Source organism: Pieris rapae, chromosome 20, assembly GCF_905147795.1.
Source record: "Pieris rapae chromosome 20, ilPieRapa1.1, whole genome shotgun sequence".
Lineage (NCBI taxonomy): Eukaryota > Metazoa > Arthropoda > Insecta > Lepidoptera > Pieridae > Pieris > Pieris rapae.
Genome location: NC_059528.1, coordinates 4,861,147 through 4,882,509, shown reverse-complemented (window position 1 = coordinate 4,882,509; position 21,363 = coordinate 4,861,147). Strand labels below are relative to the sequence as shown.

General features: G+C 31.8%; 4 protein-coding genes across 8 annotated transcripts in view; 2 read left to right on the top strand and 2 right to left on the bottom strand.

Moving 5' to 3' along the window:
• Window positions 1–132: 132 nt before the first annotated feature.
• Window positions 133–3,324, top strand: LOC110993673 (RCC1-like G exchanging factor-like protein). Its single transcript, XM_022260023.2, has 7 exons — window positions 133–369; window positions 512–687; window positions 811–1,002; window positions 1,322–1,524; window positions 1,998–2,170; window positions 2,270–2,434; window positions 2,580–3,324. Exons 1-7 carry the CDS (start codon window positions 258–260, stop codon window positions 2,915–2,917), a joined length of 1,359 nt encoding a protein of 452 aa, XP_022115715.1. The 5' UTR covers window positions 133–257; the 3' UTR covers window positions 2,918–3,324.
• Window positions 3,325–3,449: 125 nt separating this feature from the next.
• Window positions 3,450–4,623, bottom strand: LOC110993676 (mediator of RNA polymerase II transcription subunit 27). The gene has a single exon (XM_022260026.2). The coding sequence runs from the start codon at window positions 4,476–4,478 to the stop codon at window positions 3,582–3,584; it is 897 nt and encodes a 298-aa protein (XP_022115718.2). The 5' UTR covers window positions 4,479–4,623; the 3' UTR covers window positions 3,450–3,581.
• A 267-nt stretch (window positions 4,624–4,890) lies between these two features.
• On the bottom strand, window positions 4,891–9,364 carry LOC110993681 (15-hydroxyprostaglandin dehydrogenase [NAD(+)]-like). The gene is made up of 5 exons (XM_022260029.2): window positions 9,253–9,364; window positions 7,992–8,225; window positions 6,711–6,887; window positions 6,048–6,208; window positions 4,891–5,138 (listed from the first exon to the last, which is right to left on the bottom strand). Exons 1-5 carry the CDS (start codon window positions 9,346–9,348, stop codon window positions 4,985–4,987), a joined length of 822 nt encoding a protein of 273 aa, XP_022115721.2. The 5' UTR covers window positions 9,349–9,364; the 3' UTR covers window positions 4,891–4,984.
• Window positions 9,365–13,308: 3,944 nt separating this feature from the next.
• The window catches only part of LOC110993675 (neuronal acetylcholine receptor subunit alpha-7), a 75,194-nt gene continuing 67,139 nt past the window's right edge, over window positions 13,309–21,363 (top strand). For all 5 annotated transcript variants that reach the window (XM_045632678.1, XM_045632675.1, XM_045632679.1 and 2 more), the window contains exon 1: window positions 13,309–13,439. In XM_045632678.1, the coding sequence (XP_045488634.1) occupies window positions 13,394–13,439 (46 nt within the window). In that variant the 5' untranslated portion in view covers window positions 13,309–13,393. The remainder of the gene's footprint in view (window positions 13,440–21,363) is intronic.

The window sequence follows — 21,363 nt, the reverse complement described above, 5'->3', positions numbered from 1 at the left end:
CAAAATATGATTATCTTTCTAGGGTTAAAAAATAATTAAAATTTCTTTTCTATAGAGTATGAAAGTTGCCGAATCGCCAATTTCTCGTCTCTAGTCATGTCTGTCAACACTCAAGATTGGAAATTGAAAATGACATAATTTGCCTAGAGCTGTCAAATTCGGTAAAGCACGAAATACAAATGGAATTTGGAATTAAAAAATGATAAAGTTTATTTTGAAAATGAATTAGTGGCAATATTTAAATACAAACCGCTAACATGAATTCGCTTAAAAATCTTTTCCGGTCTCGAAGTAATAATAACCTTATATTTCGTACTGCGACTACAAAAAAGAAAATTCACGATCCTAAAGAAGACGAACTACTACCAAGTAATTTTCTTTTCCATGTTTTTTTCTAATGTCTTCACTTTTATAAAATCGTGTGTAAAGAAACCCACAAGAATTCTATAATATATTCAGCATATGTTGCATTAATTAAAATAAATGAAATAATGGGTAATTCCTTTTTTAGTTTTTCAGTACCCAGTAAGTAAAAGTTCAGATAGACGTGTGTATGTATGGGGACTAGCAGAGACCGGAGCTCTTGGAATACACATGCCCAATAAAAGGAGAGCTAAAAAATCTTACATAAATGACTTTAAATTAGCTTGGCATCCTATAAGATCAAGTTTTTGTGAGAGGTTTGATGTAAGTAGATACTTAACATGTTCTAGATTATATTGGTAATATTTACTTCAAATAAATAATAATAAGGCTGTCTATAGGAATTGCTATTATTTTTGTGCCTTTAACGGACAGGTTAATTTTCAGGTTACACAAATTGCATGTGGCTATGGATTTACAGTTGCAGCCATTAAAACCAATGAACAACACAAGGTTTTTGGCACTGGTATTAATACAGACTCACAGATAGGCTATCATGCACCTCGAATTGGTCATCCTTTAGAAATGCTTCTTAGTCCTGCGCCTATTTATGTACCATATAAATCACTGGAAAATAAGGTATTCCAACATGTATCATCAATAATACATACCTAGAGTATGAACTTTGTAATGAACTTCCTGATTGTAGTAGCATGGTTTGATATATTTGGGAATGAAAAGTAAAATATTTTCTCATACTAACTAAATTATTAGTTTATTACTTTAGTAAGTTTTTAGTATCTAATCAAATCAAATTTGTGTGTGTTAAATTGTAGTAGTTATTATTACACTAAAGATTGTACCTGGGTATATTAGAACTTTTTGAAGTAACAAAACAATATATATTTGCAATGTATTTTCTGGAAATTTTGTAAATATATCACTGTAAAATTTCAAGGTTATAGGTGTAGCTGCTGGAAGGGCACATACTCTTATACTTACTGACAATGAAGGAGTTTACTCACTTGGTAATAATGCATATGGCCAATGTGGTAGGAAAATCAATAATTCAGAGGAATACAGAGGGAGTATGCATTCCCACCATATAAGCAAACTCGGGAAAGAACAAATTATTGATATATGTGCAGGACAAGATCATAGGTGTGTACAATTTAATTTTTCAAAATTAAGTTTATATTTTGTAATAATTATTTAACATTTACCAACACGCAACTTAAGGAAAAAGCATTTAAACAATAGTCTTCAATAAATAACTTGTAATATTATGTCTTAATCTCTACAATATGTATATCAAATATCTTTCAGTTTTGTAATTAAATGTTCTAAATGTATGGTATAACAAAATCTGTAATAAAGAATAATAAAAAAAAACATCAATTTGCAAAGGTATGTATTGTGGTATACTAGATGCATGTATTACAAAAAACTGTTTAATCAGCAATTAAAAATTAGCATGCAAATATTATATACCTAATTAAAGTTAGTTAAATTATTGATAATATATTCTATATTAAAAAATATAATATAAGAACTCTCCTGCATTGACATTTATTAGGCATAAGTAACTCTGACAATAATTTTTAATTATTTTTATGCAATGAATATTGTTGCAGTCTTTTTGTGACAGAATCGGGTAAAGTATACTCCTGTGGGTGGGGTGCAGATGGGCAGACAGGTCTGGGTAATTTTGACAATCAAGGGCCACCAGCCGCTGTGAAAGGTGACATAACAAGTGAAAAAATTATCAAAGTTGCATCTACAGTTGACTGTGTACTTGCTTTAAATGGTATGTTTCTATAAACTTACTAATATACTACATAATTAATAAATTTAGTTAAAGTTTTAGCTTAAATTTTATATTTGTGATTGTGCATTTTTCTTTCAGATAAAGGTGAAATCTTTGGCTGGGGTAATTCAGAATATGGACAAATTCCAATGTCATCAAAACAACAGCAAGTAAACATGTCATATGCTTTGGTCAATTTCACAAAAGGCCTGGGAAAAATTGTTGATATTGCAGCTGGAGGTTCCTTCTGTCTTATTTGTAATGGTGAGGTTTTTTTAACTTACAACTAGTTTCAATAGCTCCTGACAATATAAATTTTACTCACACAATTTTGTGTGAGTAAAATTTTCTCTTTTCAAATTCAAAGTAGAGTTCTTTAAATCTCTCATTGAGTACTATTTTTTTTTAGATCAAGGCGACGTTTTTGTTTGGGGATTTGGTTTACTAGGACTTGGCCCAAATGTCCACCACACAGCAAATCCAAAACAAATACCACCTACCTTATTTGGAAGAAATGAGTTTAATTCTGAATGTATGGTACAAAAGGTATCATGTGGCATTGGTCATTTAGCAGCAATAACAAATAATGGGGACTTGTATACATGGGGTCGAAATAGACATGGTTGTCTTGGTTTAGGTCATGGTAAGGACCAGCATTTTCCATTGAAAGTCAGTGTAGGGGCTCATGTTTTGAATGTAAGCTGTAGTGTAGATCATACTGTTGCCATTTGCAAGCCTTTTATGTAGTTTAAAAAATTAATGTATAAAATATTTTATAAATAAATTGTTAATTATGTATATACATAAAATTTCTTGATTATTTTCTTTATTTATTTATTAACACTTTGTTTCATTATAATATCAAAATTGAACATAATTAAATGAAAAGGGGGGGATAAGGAGGGCAACTGGCGACCTTCTTCCTAGCAACCACCATTTGTATCATGCCAAGTTTATCATCGTTATAATTTATTTTTATTTACCTTTTATATTCTATCTATTTAGAATTACAATTGAGAGAGCCTAATTTTTAATTAAAAAGCATACAACTTCTGTGTGCATTGAAGATATATCAAGTTAAATGTTTATGCATATTACAATTATTATATTAATGAATTTTTAACAGCTGAGCAAAACACAATAATATGTATCTTCAAACTTTATTACAGAACATTTTAATTGTATAGGAAATAATTGTACATTCATATTATCTTAAATAATTCCCTGATTTTAAATTAGTCTAAGTAATATGACAGATTTGTCTTAAATTAAAAATATGTGCAGTGTAACAGCTATTTTATTAACCAAAATTATAATCTAACAATATTATACTATTCCAGTTTATGTATTGAATGAGAAAGTAAACAGTACACTGGTATGCATTTCACTTTCTCATTCAATACCACATAGACTATTGTTTGCATTCATCATGGAATGGTTCAAGTGAGCGAAAGTCACGCCATGCAGGGGGAAGCATTGATGTGTGGTGGAGATGGCACCCACATCTCTTACACGGATCACTAAACAAGTTTACATAACTATGCAGCCAAGTCATAAAGGAGCGAACTGCTAACTCTGGTATCATTGGAGAGTAAAAATGCAACATAGCTGCGTGGGCATTCTCAGTTACTTTACGGAAAACATTATGCCTTGATTCTGTCCATAAATCTAAGGTTTCTCCATAGCCCTTTACCATCACCCACTCCATTAGGAGTCCTTTAAAAGCTACTACTGCTTTAAGGACATGGCTTAAATTAATTTGTACAACAGCATTGCTGGCAAATGGACGTGATATAGTTATTTTCATGTCATTGTATGATCTACCAATATTATTTATTACATTGTCTACTTGTAAGGGAGCAACATTGTGATTACTTTGCATTTTACCACGTCTTTTTGTGGCTGAGTTGATATTGGATCTTTTAAGAGAGTTTTGATTTAATAACGTGTATGCGAAAGAACTGTACTCATGTATTTTGTCAGTCCATTTGTAACTATTGACCAATTGAGTATATAAAGCTTGCCGATCTTGCGTCGTGTCTTGACTTAAAAATGTCGTGTTGCCTAAATTAAAAGGTGCGGTTGGTATTGGCAAGCTGTTTACAGTTTGTTCTAAATCTCGTACATTTATATTAACATTATTCAGTAGTTCTTGTAGCTCGGATAGAAATTTGTCTTTACCATCTTCGCCGTGATCAGCCCGAAGACCGTTTGAAAGCGTTTCAAAGACATGGCTTACACTAGACCGGAGCGTTCTAAGTGATGTTAGTGCAGAGTTGAGTTGATCCACATTTATTGTCTGGTTCATTTTGATAACTTTTCCTGAATTAGTTAATATGTAAAATACAAAAGATCATAGCGGAATCAAAACACGAAAACAACCTAAGTTTTTCACTTTTCGTTACAGACTAGGGTATAGGTAACCTATTTCAATGTTGACAGATTCGCTATGGAGATTTGACATTAACAAATTAATACTTCATCTTTGTTGTTCCATAGTGTCAATGTGACGGCTAAAATCAATACTTATTTTTCTATGCCTAATAAAATAATATGACATTTTTCATGTTGATGATGATTGTTTATTGATTGTATGATGATGAGATGTTTAGGTACTTAGTTAAAACCCCGTAATTCTATATTCTAATACAATAGACTACATAACGTTGTTGACAAGTTGATTTTAAAATTCTACTTGAGATGTATTTAAAAAAAAATACAATTACTGCAATTATATTTTATGTAAACAAATAAAACATTTCTATCTTAATCTTGTCATTATAATGTTAATCAATCTAGTGAAAAAAAAGGTTTTTAACGCTGCGCAAAAACGTGTTCACTCATCACATCGTATGCTTTGACTATGCTCGACGTGATATCCGATATGACGCCGTTATTTACCAGCCAAGTGCTTCCACTTGTACCGTTTTTGTAACTCTCTGCGACTCCTTTGGCGGCAATGTCTGTGCTGTTTATAGAGAATATATTCTACTATGGCAATATTATTTGCAAACTCTTCAAAATCAATTAAATTTCAGTAAATTTACATAAAATCATAATGAATTGTACACACACATTGCATCTTAACCAGCTGTTAAGTTTATCAAGATAAATAGTAGTGTTTTTGGTCACGATTTCATGCCTGTCATATTTGGCTTCATTTGGTTTTACTTATTTAGGTTGTAAACAGCTTTATCATTGGTTTATAACTTATAAGTAACTTGTCCAGGTATCGGTATTCAATATTTATATCTTATTAGTTATAACTGTTAAGTTATGAGCTTGTTTAACAAAAGGAAATAAAAATACGTCTACATATCTACGGTTCATTTTGTAGATATTCCTGTCACCAGATAGCAAGAAACAATTGATGCACCGAGCTAAGTTAATTGGCTAATAATGGCACGATAAATCTGTTTAAAACATCGAAACATAATATAAGCACTACATCTAAATTATGTATTGCCGTTACGTCGTCAGATGTTATGGATTATTAATTAACTTGAGTAAATTAACATGGCTCTTTATTGATATTCGGAATTGTCGAAATTATTAAGTCACCTAAAGAGCAGTGTTGGTCTAGTGGCTTCAGCGTGCGACTCTCATACCTGAGGTCGTAGGTTCGATCCCCGGCTGTGCACCAATGGAGTTTCTTTCTATGTGTGCATTTAACATTTGCTCGAAAGGTAAAGGAAAACATTGTGAGGAAACCGACATGTCTTAGACCCAAAAAGTCGACGACGTGTGACAGGCACTGGTGGCTGATCACCTATTTGCTTATTAGATTTAAATATGACCACGAAACAGAATTAGAAATCTGAGGCCAAGTCCTAAAAGAGGTAACACCACTGATTAATTAATTAATTAAGTCACCTACGTTTGTCCCGGACTGCGAACTAAAACGTCTTGTAAGATCTTATCCGCGTCCGTATTGATTTGTTCGTCAAAACTTTTAGTATTATGAATGATACTGGTTTGAGTGAGTCCGAAACATATAGTTATAACTCTTACATTTGTGCGGGAATAATACTCATCCATCTGAAACAAACAAAAAGGGTTAAATAGTCTAATACCTTGTAACCTAATTGGACATAAACACAAAACACAAAAAAAGTTAGGTTAGTAATAATAAATTATTAAAAAAAATACACTAAATAAAAATAGGCTTTATTTAACGTTTTCTGAGAAACCAAAAGACCTGGCTAATCTCTATAATAAATTTTAAAGTGAAGAAATAATTCCCAAGCGTCACTTACATAAACTTCATTTTAATAATAAATAAATTTCGCGAGCTGGCATTGAGAGTGTCCATGGGCGGCGGTATCACTTAACATTAGGTGAGCCCCCTGCCCGTTTGCTCTATGTTTGTTCTATATGTATGCTGTATGTTCTATAAAAAATCTTTTGTAACAATTTACCTTTGTTCGATATAATATTCAAGAGCTTTTAAGTGCTAGCCATTTTGATATTATGATTTTTGGAAATAATCCTGTTTACCTTTGGAGACGATATTGTGTTACTAACGCGGTATTTATCTTACCCCAATAGTGCTTCCAAAGTGTACTAGAGCATTTTTGATGGCACCGTACACGAAAGGCCCAGGGGAAACCCTCATCAGCCCCAATATCGATGATACGTTGATGATCGTGCCCCCTTTTCCCTCTTTGTCCTTACGCATCACCTCCATCGCCTTTAACGTCGACGTGATGACAGTCGTCTGTACGTCAAAGTTATGAATAGACCATTGTGTCAATTATATATCATCTTTACCTGATGAGCCTTAATAAATTAAATAATTTATGGTTCCATTTGTTTTTTAAACAAAATACTCACAATAAATTATTATATAATGTATAAATTTGGGATTTACAACTGTACCAATTCATGAAAGGCCGGCAACTCACTTGTGAGCCTACTGGCAATGTGAGTGTCCATGGGCGGGCCTATGACTTAACATCATGTGAGCCTCCTGCCCGTTTGCCTCCTATTCTATAAAGGAACAAATTCTAGTGTATAAAGAAATTTACATAATGAAAATTTTACTTGCTTTCAACGGTTAGAAATTCAGGATAAAAATATGCTTTAAAATAATAAAACTGACTTGTTACCCTCAAGTATTTCTATTAAGTTAAGGAATTTTTAGAAACGGGTCCGTAAAATAACTAAAATTTATTTCATAAAATATTTAGATTAAAATATAAGATCAATATCAATGTCTGAAATGTCTCGACCTCCGTTTTCTGTTTCGGTTTCGTGTTCAATTGTTTCTTTTTCTGATAGGAAAGTGGATCCACCGTCGATGCCACTGAAGCATGGCGATAATTTCCTTCACCGTACGAGCGAGTTTTTAATACGCACATCTAAAGTCCATTGATGCATAGCGGTGGATCGAACCTACGGCCCCAGTGATGATTGACATTGTTAGTCGCACACTGAAGCCTGCGGCATATTTATCAATGACCGTTTATGATGAAAGAACTTTATTTCTCATTACAAAAAAATGTTTTTTTTTACGTGAGAAGCTTAATAAATATATAAACGCACAATATTTAAATAATTGCACGCCATAATATATAGCAGAGTTTAGTCAATTTAAGTTTTATCTTAAATCGTTAAATCACTTCATTAAATTGATGTATGTAGTAAGCCCATAACCTATGGAAACGTCTGCGAACAACAAGTTTGGGGTAAGATGAACTTTATTTTATGCATTCATAAAAGGCCGACAACGTACTCGTCCTCTGACAATGTGAGTGTCCATGGGTGGATTATTTAACATCAGGTGAGTTTGTCCTCTGTTTTAGAAAGGTAAATTACTTACAAAATTTAAAGCGATTTGTTTCTTATACATAGGAAATGACTCATCAGCAATCCCAGCGTTGTTTACTACGAGATCTAAACTACCCCATCGCGCAGTGACTTCATCGAAAGCGTTCATGAGCTGCTTCTCATCAGTGACATCACAGAACAAAAACTGGATACGCTCTCCATATGTTATTGACAATTCATCTTCTATTTGTTTGCCGGATTGCTGGTTAACGTCTAGAATCGTTACCTGAAATTTTATTTATTTATTTATTTTTATTTATTTATTTTTTCTACTACATTTTTATCTTAACAGTTACTACTAATTCGATAGAACTCCAAAATAATTCCCACACCAATTATCCTACATAAAAACATTAAAAAAATAAACTTATATGCCTAAATCTTATAACTAACAATATAGCAAGCAACTCTTGTGAACTCAGCCAATGTACAAACAAATAGGAAATAAAACTATTATTTTAAACTCATATTTAATCGATTTTCTGTGCGTGATTAGTTGATAAGTTTTGTTAAGAGGTATACAATATACGAGTTAAATAACATAGTGTAGATTTTATTCATCATTAAATATGGCGAGGGGGCCGATGGCTGGTCATGCGTCATACTCGTAAACGGGAGCTACTCGTGGTGACTGGTAGGACTTGAATTCGCTTTCGTGGATGTTTTTGCCATGAGAATGTAAGAGCCTGACCCTTTTTCACCACGCGTATGTGTGACACATCTTCGTTTATTTTCTTTATATTTAACATACAAATGCCATGTGGAACATGGTGTTATTGTTGGAGCTCCTTACGAACATTTTGTAAGAAAAAAGAAATCTTGGCGATTCAAAAGACTGGCGAAGAGTTTATTGTCAGTTCTTCTCGTCCATACTGCGCCCTTGATTTGAGAACTGGCAGTAAATGTAAAATTAGAATCCTTTAATGTGTATTTATTTATTGACGTTCATAAGTCTTCATTATTTTACCTAGATGAATGATGATTTTGAATATGTATTTTACTAAATATGTAAATTGTTTTTCAGTAATAAATGCAAATTTTTCACATAGTAAACTTGTTTCTTTAGACTTATCAATTATATAACCAAAGTACAGAAGTCGGGTACGAAATAAATTCATTTGAATACATAATAAGAATATTCTAGGGCCACTACAAACCGGGTCTTGGCTACAGATTACATAAGTTTTTATATCATTTTAAAAGACAAGGAGGTAAGCGGCCTTTTTTACACGTTAAAGATATTTTTCTCTTACTTTAGCTCCTTCCTTTACAAATTCCTTAACAACACTTGCACCAATACCACAAGCTCCCCCAGTTACTATAGCAACTTTGTCGTGTAAACTGTACATTTTTATTTTACCCGAATAAAATATTAGACTCAACTAAATAGCATTGAGAGCATACTCTAATATATACTGTTGTAATGTAACAAAAAATACCCCTGATCGAAACATGAGAAGACTGGTCCTCTATTATAATATTTTTGTATGTAATTTTAATTATTGTAATCCGTTTTTACTAAGTGGCCGGATTATTTGGTTTTATTGCAACCTGGTTTCAGTAATTGAGTGATTAGACACAGTATCCAAATAAAAGCCAATTTTATAACAGAGACATTGGTACACTTTTGATCGACTTAATGAAACCGAAGTGTTTAATGTAATATAAAATATATGATAGTAGATTTAAATTTATATCAAATATTTTTTCCGTATTATTTTATAATCGTATTTAAGCTGTAGGGTGTTGTATTAATTCATCTATTTATCAAATCTATAAAATATTATGTAAACAGCGCGAAATTAGGAAGGGAAAAATTTATTAAAATTGCTCCATATCTCTATCGTATATTGTAATTATTTATAGTATATATATATATATATATTATACTTTTTGCAGATATATAAGATAAAAGATAAAATATTATAAAAAAATCTGTTTTACATGAATAAATTTCTTTAAACATAAAAAAAATTAATTTTTTTTATTGTTTCTTATTATCTTTTAGAAAAACACAGATTATTGGAGTATTCTTCGTAGACTTAAGGTAAAGTCTTCCTTGTTCTTTATTGCTATAAAAAGTATATATGAAATAACTGATACGGCTAGGTATAGTAAACGAACCCGGGACCACGTCAGGTAAAACTCGCGCAAGATGTTGTTAGAGCGGTGCAAATTTACTTATTTAATTAACTTAAAAAAGAATTGTAAGTTAAATAAAATAAAATAATTTATTTAACTTACAATTTTTTAATTTCATTTAGAAATATAATTGGAATATTTCCATGTCTATATATTTATATTCTGTTCTAAGTTATAAAAATAAAAGATCTAAATAAGAAGCATGAATATTTCATTTGACTAGTACGTATCGCTTTTATGTTTTGTACGCCCCGCGAGCTTGAGAATAGCCCGCAGGCGGTTAGATGACTGTACATCATTAAATGCCTATGTATTTTGCAATAACAAAAATTTCGATTAACATTGATATTTTTATTATGATTCACAAAATAAATTTAATTTATACTTTAGCCTCACGTGGTAATCATAATATTGAATTGTAGCTTATATGACACGTTTGTCGGTTTACCATAGCAGTGCCATCTATTGATTACTTACTCAATCCAGTCGAAAAGTATCGATATCTGTTAGAATCTATTGGAGTTAACAGATAATTGTGACTGTCAATTATAGACAAATAATTTGCAATAAAATAAAATTGCGACTATAATTAAAGATCTAAGCTATCCTATCTCTTAAGTTGCACCAGACTGCTCACGGTGTGCCAATTTAATTAAAAATCGGTTAAGTAGTTTAGGAGTCCATCGCGGACAAACATCGTGACTGGAGATTTATATATATTAAGATTATTTAACAATAACAAGTTAAGATAAATCTATTTGTAAAATGCGAAAGATGCCGCTCTGCTGTAGGTATCAAATTTTCTCGTTGTCACTTTCAAGGTTTGAGATGTTTCGGAAATTGAAATTCGATAAAGACATCATATATCGTATGTCGTTTGTAACGTAAACAGAACTATAACTATATTTTATTACCTATTGCGTCACTGAAGGTTGATTTTGGAAGTTTTGCTGAAATATGACCCAATAGATTTTACTCAATTGTTGCTAATCATAGCGGATTAAAAATATATTTTTAGTATATGAGTCGATTCGTATTAAATTTTATTTTGATAATTAATAAACATGCATAACTTTTGGTTAAAACATCAGTTAACATTTAAATAAATCTTCATTAACCGATATAAGTAAACGTGGTGAATAATGGCATTTTGGTCGCTACAAAGGACTAAACGACGTTATTTAATGATGTAATAAAACATTGAGGGCTGCGTTGACCAAGAGGATTCAGCATGCGGCTCTTGTTCTTGAGGTTCGATGTCTCATCCTTGACCCAGCTGTGCACCAATGGACTTTTTATCTATGCGCGCATTTAACACTCGCTGGTATGGCGAAGGAAACCGTAATGTCTAGTCACCCAAAAAGTCGACGGCCTGTGTCCAATACAGAAGGCTAATCGCATATAACATTAGATCCTATCAGTAAAATAAGTAATGAAGACACAAAAATCACAGACTTAGACCTTAATATTGTCGCCATTAGTGCAATAAAGTCACCTACTAAGGTGAATTAACTAATAAGTCAAAATGACTAACTAACTATATAATATGTGACTGAAGACAAAAGGTGTTAAATGTCAAAAAAGTATCACAGGTGTAGAAAAAACCTTTTTTTACAATAAACTATAAATAATTATTTAAACATAATTAAAATTATGTTTAAATAATTATGAGTTTAAATACAATAATACATAACTTCAATCCGTTAAAACAGTGTTTTTTTTAAAGAGCGTACCAATTCATAAAAGGCCGGCACCTCGCTCGCGACCCTTCTGGCAGTGTAGTGTCCATGGGCGATGGTATAACTTAAAAAAATCGAAGAAAAAAAGCGTCACAGAAAAGTGTCTGTTTGCTTCATTGGGTAATAGTTTAACGAGTATAATTAATCCATTCCACAACTATTGAATCCTCTACCGTTCTTTGTGAGACAAATATATTTTCCTTATATTTCGACTGTGTAAATAATTCCTCATAATTACGGAGTGATCCTGCCGTTAGGGCGTAATGTCCTGTAATTAGATTTTCACTTACCAATTAGTTTCACGAGAATTTCGCAAAAACGTCACTTTGTAAAAATTATCGGCGTCAAAGCGCTACTTTTGAGCGTAATGAGTGTTTTCGTATATATTTACGATGAAAATCAGTCTCTAAACTGATAACGTAATTATTTTATTGTTACATATATTAAAGATAGAAATTGTAACTGTACTTAAGAAATCACATCTTTCAATCAATCCTATTATACTAATCAAACTTATTATATACAAATATTGGAGATATTTTCGATAATATTTATAAATACGGCGTACATAACGGTATAACTCACACATTCTTAAGGCGAGGCATTAAACTAATTAAATTTAAGTCCTTGATGAACTAGATATCCGCGGTTGGGTGAGATGGGTCGTGATTAATATTGCACTGGGTCCCTCTCCCGGGCGACCTTGCCAAGGCTGCCCTACTTGCACCTTTTAGCCACATTATAACGAGTTTTTGATTATAGAGATCTCAGGATTTTTCAAGGGGCAGGGCTCAGGTTTCGCGCACCTGAAGGCTGCGCAGACCGCGCGGGGAGAGACGCGGGAAGTTTGAGGGTTGATGTGGAAGCCTCCTGATCATTGTAATTTTGCCAGATTTTAGGGTCCTTTGTGTTTTTATTTTTTCCTTTTCATATGTTTTCGTATTAAGTGTAAATCGAGGGCATATGTTAAATCGAATAGAAAGGACAGATACATATATACATATATAACTATATAAGGGTTATAAAAGGCAATTTGCTACTTTTACCTCAATACACTATGATAAAGTTAGTTAATATTATGATACAACAATATGCCGCGTAGCATGAATTCTGCTACGGCGTAGCATAATTCGTTGACTCTAGCAAGGACTAGAAAATGTAGAAAATTATCGTAAACTTAAAACCTATTAAATAAATAAAATGTTTAAATTTCTATGTCGTATAATTGTTATAATAAAAATATAACACTTATCTGATGATCTGATTTACCAGGATTGTAATTGAATTTTTTTATATTGTCCTTATAATTTATAAAGACATATACGTGAATTTTCTGTCACATTTAGGGTACAATAAATTTCGTTATGGCAACCCCGTTACCCGAAGATCCCGGGCCGTGGCGGGGTTAGTCCCGCGCCGAGCGCCGCACGGGCCGGCCGTGTTAGTCAATTGGCCGCATGAGCGCGCCGTGCTAGCGCAGCGGGCGCGGGTGTGGTATGCCCGCGCGCTCGCCATGGCCCCCATTCTGGCGGCCTTGGCGCTTCTCGCCCTTTTACCCGGTGAGTTATGCCCTTATAATGACTCAAAATGACAAGAAATTTTAAAATTACGCTATTTTAAACTACAACTATTCACTGATATTTACTTTACGACGCGTAGGAATATTTGTAAATAATAAAAATATTTTTTGGTTTCTCTCACACTGTTCACTCTGTGTTCCAAGGATAATTAAATTTATAGTTAAGTGCGTGGTTTAAAATGTTTGGTTAAAACACACTCGATATATTTATTAAAAATATGTGTATAATATCTAATAATCAGTGATTTTACTGATCTATTATCCTGATAATCCGTCATTTTGAGATTGTCATTATAAGATCGGGGCATTTCCGCGCAACAGGCGTTCGCCGCGCCCGCGTTTGTTTATCAATCGATGAGGTGTTGTGAGTGTGTCCCTTCCCCAAGGATACTCTGTGGTACGGTAAGGTCTACTGGGCCCGATATTGGACCGACTGGAGCGTGACGGGCTCGGGAGATGGTGTCGTTACTCTAATGCCCTTTACTTGCCTTTGTCCGTAGATTGCTCTATTGTTCGCGATAATTTTCCTCTTAGACTAAAGTGTCTCTATCTACTTGTTACTGTTATATTTTTGTACACATTACGTGTTTTTCTCTTTATAATACTAATTAAAGCTTAAATTATAGACATTTAATATTCACCCTGGATATTAAATACCTATTTCAAAAGACCTTTCACTTATAAAGGTTAGTCAAAAAAATCTAATCCAGGAGGTAATAATTACTGTTTTTCTATTTTAAAAGTATTCTAAATATTACAAGGATCGATAATGACCGATTTCTTCTACTTTCAAATTTAATATATATCGAGTTTCGTAGCATGCCACCCTCTACGATTTTCGTAGCGCTTAGAATCAACCGTATCTTGTAGCACTGCACAGTGAAGGTATCTTTCTGAAAACATTAGGATATAAAAGAGCATCATGGTTTTCATCATTGTAATAGTATTGTTAAGGCGTGAGGTAAAATCAATCATTCACGAAGGCTGTCACTGTACTTAGTAATGCTACTCAAAGTTGATGGATTGGTCCCATATTTCATGTAATCCCATGATGTGTATATTGGTTGTATGCAGATATACATTACACAAGTTTTGTTTAAATTGCTCTGTGTTGTCTCTAGCGCACGAACTCATTTTATTTACACTTTTCATACTATAATTAGATAAAAAGGTTAATTTAATATTTACAATACAACGATGACTGTAACATATAATTATTAAACATATAAATTAGTAAACACATAAAATTAGAGTCCTTTTAAACAAAAAAAAATCAATCAAAGATTTTATTATATTTTCAAATAAAATCAGTCACTGAACTATCAGAAACAACAAATACGTACGAAGATTTAATACACTATATAATTTATAAGGAATTCTCTATTTTATTTAATTTATTCATAACTAATAATACTTAAAGCAAAATCTTTATAAAATATTGAGTGGTAATGTATTGTTTTTAAGCGTTAAATAATTTACAATTGCCCTGTAATCATGTAAGTCTTTGAATCTTATTCTCATCTACCCACGAGTATGTCATATTAAGCCGTACCAAGCCGTGGGAGAAACGCAATACTTTACAGTTATTTAATTATGCATTACTTAAAAGATATTTCTTAAGTGCTTTCGGAAATAAATTAAAAGAAAAAGTTTGCTCAAGTACCATAAGCCGTAAGTTGAAATTAGCTTAATTAAGTTAATATTTAATGAGAGCTTAACTTTTTAATCCCAGGTTCTCAATCAAAGTCGCTTTTTCTTGGCACTTAAATAAGGTCAGCTCTAGACTTTTAACAATTAGCCAAGACTTTATTACATAATATAATATTTTGGTGTTAAATTTAAATTGTAATCTAATAGTTATAGCTATTATGGCATTTTGATAAAGCTAATGATCTGTGTACATGTGTTCAAACCATTGAAAAAAAATTACCAACTAAGCTGAAATGTTATATTTTCAATTCCATATTAATTTTACTAGATACTTATAGTCACAATATTGCAACAATATGAAAAATCTGGGTATACTTTATGTTGCATTTGAACGGTCTGTGTATATTGAAACCTAGAGTAAGGGAACTACATGATGATATATCAGCTTGCAGATTGTGTTGACATCAATATTGAGTTTCAAATGCTTGATCAAATAGTGGTACTTAATCAATATACATAACATAACATCTAGGGAAACTGTAACAGGTTATTTAAATTAACTGTTGTTCTTGTTAGTGTGTAATAGTATTCGTTAATACTTGATTAAATAATATATAATTTTCATTATGTAAAAATAGAACGTAATATTAAAAAAGAGATAATAAGCTATAAGTGCGATAGCTTTGCACACAAACTTCTGAATGTTAACTGTGTAAATCTCTGTCTCAAAACTTTATTATAACTAAAATGTAACAATAACTTTTCAGCACCAAAGCAGCAAAGTTGATGTAGAAATTTTTAATAAAACGAGACGAAAAATAAACGCTTTATTAGAAACTCAATAAAGTTCTAACAGAACGCAAGTTCAACATTCGAATTATCAGCAAAGTCGAGACGGTGACAAATACAGTATTATTTTTTTCCAAGATCCATTTAAAAGTTGTACGATTTTGCAAATCCGTGGAGTCATTCGCTGCGTAAAACGAAAAACTTGAAGATTTGATTTCGACCATAAAACCTTTACATACTCTTAAACTCCCCCAGCCAGCTGAATAATATATATAGCTAGGTATATTGGGTGCTTCTAGTTTTATGGCGGTATAAAATCTACATTTACAAGTCAGGTTAGAAAAGGGTTTGAGGTTCAACGAATCTCGGGTTGTCTGAGGGCACTCAAAGATTAAGATGTCAAGGTATGCGAAATATAGAATTTTAACTTTTTTCATAGAATTTAATATCTTCACTTCGGCAAAAAATAAGAATAACGTAAATTTTGCCGCTTCCTAAGTATTTGATTACGTTATTAGTAACCTTTTCCTAATTACGTAGTATTAAAATTTTATGTACCTATGTTTGTTGGGATAAGATATAATAGGGAGGGAGGGTAAGGGACACAAATCGTGAATTTCAATTTAAGTTTTCAATTAACAATACATTCTTTTAGCTCAATTAGATTTAGAGAATTAGATCTTTGAATGAAGTACAATGATTTACATAAAACTAATTAAGCAACCATTTTATTAGAAGACTGTGATGCCTCCTGGAAGTAAAAATTGCGACCATTTATTCGGTCATTCGTCAGCCTAACTCTATTGAATCCACAAGAAAGAAGGTTATATTTTTTAAATAATAATCAATTGAACGGCAACTGTTTGTAGTAACATTAAAAATTATTGGACGGAAGTTTGGTTTTTATTTATAAAATAATATTTTTTGTAAAATCGATATCTTACATTGAAGATTCAACAAATCCACCTAAGTTAAATTCTCTTTACCTTATATCAGTTGTATATTACTCAAATAGACATAATTTAACAACAGTTATTTGGATGAACAGTTACACATTATTCAAAGGCAGCTTCCCTTTGTATGTATAAAGGTTCCATATTGATATAATATCCATCTATAAGTTCCCAAGTTAGTATAATACTCGTAATATATAAAGAAAAACCTATAACTTAACAAATATTGTACTCTTTAAATTGACGTATTATATAGAGCTCAATTAATATTATTTATTCATAAATAACATCGGAGCAAGTTGGGAAATAAATTATCTTCGAATCGAAGTTGGGGACAAAACATTTTTAAAGAATTTTTTCCAAGATCCATTAAAAAGTTGAATCAATTGATTGGTTGAAGATAATATGTATTTAGTAAAATACTGGTATGTTCTTTATCATTTTTATTTAAGAGTTTTGGGCGTGTGGGTAATTAAAATTTTAAAGGGCTGGCCATATTTACATTATATTGTACTATCGACATATTTGTATGTTCGCAGAGTGAATTCACAGTAGCGATATTGTGTATATTATGTGTTTTATGTGCTTTATTAAAATTTATTAAATGTTTCTCGACATTATCGTATTGGCATAGGCTGTAAAGATAATGTCTGTATTTCTGAAATAAGTAAATAAATAAAATATTTTCATGAAGGCTTTAGTGTGCTTTCAAGTGGATTCGAGAAAACTTTAGATTTATAATATCTTTGTCTCTCAGAATAAAATCTCTCTCAAAACTCTCGGCCTACTAGGTATGTAATAAATAATCTAACGTGAAAGACACATTAACACAGTTCAGTGAATCTGTGTCCTTTGTCTTAAAAGGACAAATCCTAAAGTGTTATTAAGATTGTTCATATGATACTGATATAAAAATCAACGGAAAATACCTTTTATATTAATTCCACGCAGACGTCCCGTAAATCAGCTAGTTCCACTATAATAGAACAATAGTTCGCTGAATAAAACGTGGACAATAGCAAACAGGCGTTATATAGTGAATGTGGCGAGATTTATAGAAAGGCTGTCGTGAAAGCTGAAGGCTCTACATCCATCATTTTCGTGCCATTTACGTATCGTGTTCAGGCTCGTGTTATTTCACCTCAAGAAATACCATATTAATCGTCAATATTGTTTTCGGTAATATTTTTTGCACCAGTTTGTGTTGCTCCCCTTAATCCCGTTAATTATAATTTAATTTATTAGAAAAAAATATTCCTTATTTGCTTATTTTTAATCCCTTGTAACTATACAATATCGGGTAAGGTTTAAAGAACTTTATTTCTCATTAAAAAGATATACTTTATTGACATGAGAAACTTAATATGTAAGTAAATACGAGCAAGATACACGTCATCATTAGCCGTCCCAATTTCAGTCTACTATGTTCACTCCAACAAGATGCTTGAATGCCTTTTTGAATTTGTTAAACGTGCTAAATCATCATTTTTAAATATCGAATACCTATCATTGTTTCTAAATAAAAAAACAATTTTATGATTAATTGCTATGTATGTACTCATTTGTCATGTCTGTTACCACAACAATAGCAAAAAATATGCATTTTTTACTTTTGGCTCGAGAATATACGAAAAGAATGTAAGCTTGACCTTGCTCGGTCACAGTGACCGGAACAAAACTGTATATTCTATTTGTTACCTAACCAATCGTATATATTCAATGTATGAATAAATTGGCCTTGAGTTACTAATATCATTAAGAATATTGAGATTTGTTCGCTTCGTTCGCTGTAAAAAACCTCAAAAACAAATGTTGGAAAATGTTAGATATTATCTGTATAATAAATTTTTAATATATAACATATTAATTATCTATCTCATCTAAATAATATCTTTATAGATATTATTACTTAATTTGAAAAGCATGCGGTGCTTTTAAAAAGTGTGTGACTGCCAAATAAATTTTAGGCTTATTCTCCGTTAGACACTTAAATAATTAGGTTTTTTACATGCTATAATACAATGTTATAACAATATTCTTAAAATACAGTTATACTTATTTAAAGTAACTACTACATCGTATTCTTTGCGGTTTGGGTTCTATTTATGCCGCGCCACCATATAGAATCAGTTGCCTAAATGCGCAAGTACTTCCAAAGCAATTTAAATTAGGGAGAAAACAGCATACTAATTCTTAAAAGGCCGTCAAAGCAGTCGTGAGATGTCCATGGGCCGCGGTATCACTTAACATCAGATAAGCCTTCTGTCCTCGAATGTACCTATATTAATATTTCTAAAATATTTTTATGCAATCCCACAGGTTTTCTTAACACTCTCATATTCACAAAAAAATATTTAATATTATGAGTACAAAGAATATAAAAAGCTTTTTAAGACGACCCGTTAAAAGATCCGTTGCCCTTTAGGGTACACGAAAATCCACTTCTCACAGTAAACATGCCTTACGAAGAGAATTATTCGACGAGAATTTCGTAATTTACGTGACATTCCGTGACTCGTGTCGTATGTCCAAACAAAGCGATCCTAATCAAAAGCTAATTACGTCTCAGGAAATTCGTTTTAAGTTACAACTTGTCAAAGGAAACTAGTTATTTATTCGACAAAGCTTGTACGTTTCTTTAATAGCTTAGATAACGATCAGTATACATTTATTGTATTGTAAATTCAAATCAAAGTATTTTAATTTCTTATACAGATCAATTTCTAGTACATAACAAAACTCTTTGGTAATTCTATCATAATTAATTCGTAGCAATCTATGGATCTACGGTATACTCTGTAGTCGTGGCGCCAAATTAAAGTATCATTTTAAAATTCATTTTAGTATTTTTTAGTTTATAAAACGCAGTGGTATGTGATACGGCATTTAAATATTTTAATAACAAAGAATATAAAAATACATAGTTCTTCAAATATTTTAAAGTTCATCCTAACGTGAAAACGTGTGAACGTAATCTAGTAAACGTTGTTTTCTCCTATTGTTTTGTATGCAATTGTCAAAAAGTGCTTTACTAGTCATGTAAACAGAGGGTTATTCTGTTTGTAATACCGAGGATAGTATAAAAACTCCAGCGGCGCATGATGAAACGAAAGCGGGTGTGAACTAAAGCATTGTTAGGCTTGATAAAAACAAGCGTGGCTTTCACTCTTTGAGCTCGACACCTCTTTAAGAGCCAATTGCCACTTCATTGTTCGCTAAATATATCTTTTCACTAGATTTAAGCGTTAATTGCCATTTTTCCTAGGCATTAAGTTACAATAGCAATATACCTAGGATGATAAACTATTATTCATTAGAATCACTACTGCTAAGTGAGCCTACAGATGTTTTTAGGGATATACTCGGTCAATATATTCATTTTTTAATACACAAGAATTCGTTTATTATTTAGAATTTCATTATGAACGCAACTTACGCATAATAATACTGCTCAACAATGCGCATTTTGCCTACACTGAAATATAAAAATTAGGTCAACTTGGTTGACAAAAATATATATACCAATTTTTGCATCATCGTTCTACAGTGTACAAATTACTTAATTCAATATACTGCTATAATCTACAATGCAAATACAAAACAGAATACAAACGCAACACAAGAACCGCAAAAGGAAAAATACGTCGAATTTTTCGATAATACCGATATTTATTCCACATATATTTTACAGAGCGGCACAAAATATAAATTCCGTACAAAAAACTACTCTCTTTGCTGAGTAGATCGTATTCAACACGTGTTTTGCCTTCCGATGAATGCCAATACGAGCTCGAACCAAGCTTTTATTACATACATACCTAAATAACATATGAATTATGTTTTGTCCTTGACATGTATGAAGACGAAAAATTTTTTACTCAAAGGATTTGATATTAGTTTATTGTGGTTAAAACCAATGTTAATGTCATGGATGTCATCCAATGTATTTTGACAGCTTTCCTCGCTCAATATGATAATAACTTTCATAAAACTTCATGAGGCTTTAAAGAGAAAATTGGATCCTTATTCTATGTAGATGATGTTTTCTTTTTTTTTATAGAACAGGGGGCAAACTGGCAGGACGCTCACCTGATGTTAAGTGATACCGCCCGCCGCCCATGGACACTCGATGCTTTTAAGAATTTGTACGCTAGGAATAGTAAAAATGCGTTAAAATGAACAATTGTAATAAAAAATAGATAATGAATAAATCTTGCAAGATTTTATGACCAAATATTATATAGCATAAATAATCAGAAACGTAATGGCTTTTTTTTAAACGCGCGAACTTTTACAATAATTGTTAGTCTGGCAGGAAAATTAAATGTAAACCCTCAATACAAACGCTGATTTATTTAACCTGAGAATTGTTTTATTAATTGGTATTGACTGAGCTGTTTTGTTGACTTTTTATTTGACCCAGATAAATCCTCAGTCTGGTTGTAAAATTAACGACAAATAATGTAATTTTCCTTCTTACATTTCTTCTCTCTTTTCCTTTTTCTTAATTTC

Bases quoted from the DNA above. Each gene is read 5' to 3' on its own strand.
- LOC110993673 (XM_022260023.2), top strand. From the start codon at position 258: ATGAATTCGCTTAAAAATCTTTTCCGGTCTCGAAGTAATAATAACCTT. The intron at 688-810 runs GTAAGTAGATAC...GTTAATTTTCAG, and splicing joins GTTTTTGTGAGAGGTTTGAT to GTTACACAAATTGCATGTGG. The intron at 1,525-1,997 runs GTGTGTACAATT...ATATTGTTGCAG, and splicing joins TGTGCAGGACAAGATCATAG to TCTTTTTGTGACAGAATCGG.
- LOC110993676 (XM_022260026.2), bottom strand. From the start codon at position 4,478: ATGAACCAGACAATAAATGTGGATCAACTCAACTCTGCACTAACATCA.
- LOC110993681 (XM_022260029.2), bottom strand. From the start codon at position 9,348: ATGTACAGTTTACACGACAAAGTTGCTATAGTAACTGGGGGAGCTTGT. The intron at 6,888-7,991 runs GTAAGTAATTTA...TTTGACGTACAG, and splicing joins AACAAATCGCTTTAAATTTT to ACGACTGTCATCACGTCGAC. The intron at 6,209-6,710 runs GTAAGATAAATA...TGTTTGTTTCAG, and splicing joins ACTTTGGAAGCACTATTGGG to ATGGATGAGTATTATTCCCG.